The sequence below is a fragment of the Fukomys damarensis genome, unplaced genomic scaffold (assembly GCF_012274545.1).
Source record: "Fukomys damarensis isolate Sample0158 unplaced genomic scaffold, DMR_v1.0_HiC HiC_scaffold_37, whole genome shotgun sequence".
Classification (NCBI taxonomy): Eukaryota; Metazoa; Chordata; class Mammalia; order Rodentia; family Bathyergidae; genus Fukomys; species Fukomys damarensis.
Genome location: NW_022900949.1, coordinates 542,782 through 546,017, shown reverse-complemented (window position 1 = coordinate 546,017; position 3,236 = coordinate 542,782). Strand labels below are relative to the sequence as shown.

At 55.8% G+C, this 3,236-nt stretch overlaps 1 protein-coding gene across 1 annotated transcript in view; it reads right to left on the bottom strand.

Moving 5' to 3' along the window:
- The window catches only part of Unc13a (unc-13 homolog A), a 54,232-nt gene that overhangs the window by 11,908 nt on the left and 39,088 nt on the right, over window positions 1-3,236 (bottom strand). The window contains exons 42-43 of the mRNA XM_033759364.1: window positions 835-927; window positions 75-234 (exon numbers count right to left, since the gene is read on the bottom strand). Coding sequence (XP_033615255.1) covers window positions 75-234; window positions 835-927 — 253 coding nt within the window. The remainder of the gene's footprint in view (window positions 1-74; window positions 235-834; window positions 928-3,236) is intronic.

Here is a 3,236-nt window from a genome sequence, read left to right as displayed (position 1 = left end):
CGCACACCTTGCCTACGTCCACTCCTCCCCAGGCACCTCCCACACATCCCCGCCCCCCGCCCGCCCCGACTCACAACTGGAAGCTCTCGTTGTACTTCGGCGCCCAGCTGTTGTTCTTGGATTTGGTGGCGAACTTGCGCTTCTTATCGCTGAGCTGGGGCCCGATGATGTTGACCTCGATGAATGGTCGGAAGATGCCCGAAGTCTGCCACTTGAGGTCATTGGCAGCCACCACTGTCGGGGGAAGTAGAGGGAAGCCTGGTCAGGAGCGCCCAGCATGACAGAAGTAGTCCTCTGTGGCTTTTTGTTTTTAAGACAGGGTCTTGCCGTGTAGTTCAGGCTGGCCTCAAACTCACAGCAGTCTCCCTGCCTCAGCTGCCTGAGTGCTGGGATTACAGGTACAAGCCACCACGCTAAGCCATCTGTGGTTTCTTTAACCTTGTCTCAAACAGACTATATTCCCAGCACGTCTGCCTAAGTGTGGTCATGTGACTGAGTTTCAGCCAATGAGCTATGAGAGGAAGTGAGGTACACAACTTCCGGGTAGTGGTTTAAAAGAAAGGGAGCCTGCCTCAAAGTTCCTCCTTCATGCTGCTGGCTGCAATGTTCTATGGGGCTCTTTAGAGGAACACATTAGGGGCAAAAGCACAATAGAAAACGGCAGAGGCGAAGATGCAAAAAAAATTCCCTGGATCCAGCCGTGCCTGAAGTGGACTCATCTCTGGTCTTAAAGCAAAAATTGGAAACGACAAAATTCCCGTTCTGGCTGATCAGTTAAGAGTGTGGCTTTATCTTAGGACACGGTGATGCCCCCTCCCACCTCAGGTCACTCACCTTTCACTGTGACCTTCTGTTCCCCGGTTCCTGGGTGAGTGAAGAGCTCCACGTGGACGGAGACTTCGCCCACAGGGTCTTCTACACCCGAGCCTGGGCGGGGCAGGAGGGATGGCCAGATGTGAGCTCTGTTTTCCTGCCGCCGGGAAGGCCCTGGACCACCTCCTCCCACCATGTGCTAGAGGCACCAGGTCACCAGCCTTGACAGGGAGGTGCTCAGTGGGGCTGGGGTGGTAGGAGCTCCCTGGAAGACGGGAATCCTAAGTCCTGGCTTTTTACTGCTTTGCCATGTGACCTCAAGACGACATCTTAGCCTCTCTGAGCCTAATGCATCTGCCTTCCTTTTTCTCATTCTCCAATCCACCTTTCTCAACCCCAGGGGCTTCCTTGTGGCTCGTTTAACACACTGCTCTTGGGGCCCAGAATCCTCATTTTTCCCGAGGTGACAGCTTGCTCGAGAATCTTGTTTTTCGTGCCTCGATTGCCCTTCTGATACAGATTCCTACCCTCACCTCAGACCTCCTGATTCAGACAGGTTCCATTCTATAGCTGAGTTTATAGTGCTAAAGGGACCACAGTGCCCAGTCAAGTGCAAGACCTGCCCAGGACTGCAGGGATTGGCTCAGAATTGGTCATGTGACGCAAATCGGGCCAAGAGGCGTTGGTTTTGGGCTTCAGCTGTAATTTAAAGCTGTGAGTCTCCCACAAGCGCTAAGTGGGCCAGGCTATCTCTGCCGGATGAATGGCCAGCCCGCCCCACAACGGTTTCTGTGGTAACCAATGGAGGCAAAGCAAGGTGGCCTTGTTCGGAGACTCTGGATCCAGCTACTCCTGAGGCCAATCCATCCCAGACCTTTTTGGTTCCACGGCCTACAGATTTCCTTGTCGGCTTGAGTCGTGGTGATTGTCACTTCCCTTTCTGGCCACCATTAGTGTCCTGAGTGGTCCTGTTGAGGACTGTGGACCCGTGGCCACCAGCACCCCCTTGAGCCCTCTCCAGCCCCAGGCAGCACCCCACTCCTGCGCACCCCATGCAGGGGACAGGAACGGGAGAGTTGGAGTGAGGGGTGGGGAGCGGGTCAGTCACGGGTCGGCCTGGGTGACCTCTCGACGGCCTGGAAGTGGCCGAGGGTCAGGAGCAGAGGGAGCGAGACCCCACCCGGACGCCCACCAGGCTGCCTTCCTGTCACGTCAGGCCCCGCCCCACCGTCGCATGCTCAGCTCGCCCTCCCCCAAGGCCGATGCTTCACAGCAAGCTCAATCCGGGCCAGATGGGGAGCTGGTTAGAGTGCGGTCGGGTGAGCCAAGGCTAGTGAGAAGGGGGGGGCAGCGCTGCGCCCCCTCCCAGGGTTTGCTGGCTCCACGGGGAAGGCTTTCTGCGGGGTCACTGTGCTCCCCCAACCCCACACCCCGCGCCCCGGGCCCTGCAGGAAAAAGGCACCCTCCTGGCACAGCAGGAAAGTATTTCTTCTTTCACTTTTGCAGTACTGGGGATCGAACGCCCGAGCTGCCTCCCTGCCCCTTTTAAAATTTCTCATTTTGAGACAACGTCTCGACAAGTCCCTCAGTGACCCAGGCTGGCTTCAAAGTTGAGATCCTCCTGCCTCAGCCTCTCAGAGTGCCTGGCTGTTGAGAAATCCTTTGGAGACCTCTCAAGAATCCCTTGGCACTGGGTTTGGCTTAGAGTTAAAGCCTGAAAACGTTAGTCATTTTCTACTCTGAAAAACATGACACTAAATATAACAATTGCTTTGAGTTTACCACGTGCCAGGAATTGCTCCAAATTCATTAATTTATTTATTTAGGTTTTTTTGAGAGAGGTTCTCACTGTGCAGCCCAGGCTGGTCTTGAACTCACAGCGATCCTCCTGTCTCAGCCTCCCCAGTGCTGGGATTACAGGCATACACTACCATGCCGACTGTTTAAAATTTAATCCCTCTAATATTCAAAAAATTCTATGAAGACGGGCCCTTGACAGTCTCCATTCTATAGATGAGGCTACCAGGGCTCAGGGAGGCAGATTCTTGCCCTGAAGCATCTAACACGCAGAATGGCTGGGCCAGAATCTGAATCTAGCTGTGTGTGTGTGTGTGTGTGTGTGCCGTGCGCCTGCGTGCGGTTTTGGGGATTGAGCCCAGGGCCTTCGCATGGAGCTACATCCCCAGTGCTTTTGTTTTTGAGACAGGGTCTCACTAAGCCACTTAGTTCCCCAGGCTGGGCTTGAGGATCCTCCTGCCTCAGCCTCCCGAGCGCTGTGACGCCAGGCGTGCTCCACCAGGCCGGGTCTGGGAACGCTCTCAAACTCCACGCGCCTGTCTGGCAGCGAGGGCGCACACCTGGCGGGGCGCACACCTGGCGGGGCGCACACCTGGCGGGGCTCCCGCCCTACGTGGAGCCAGCAA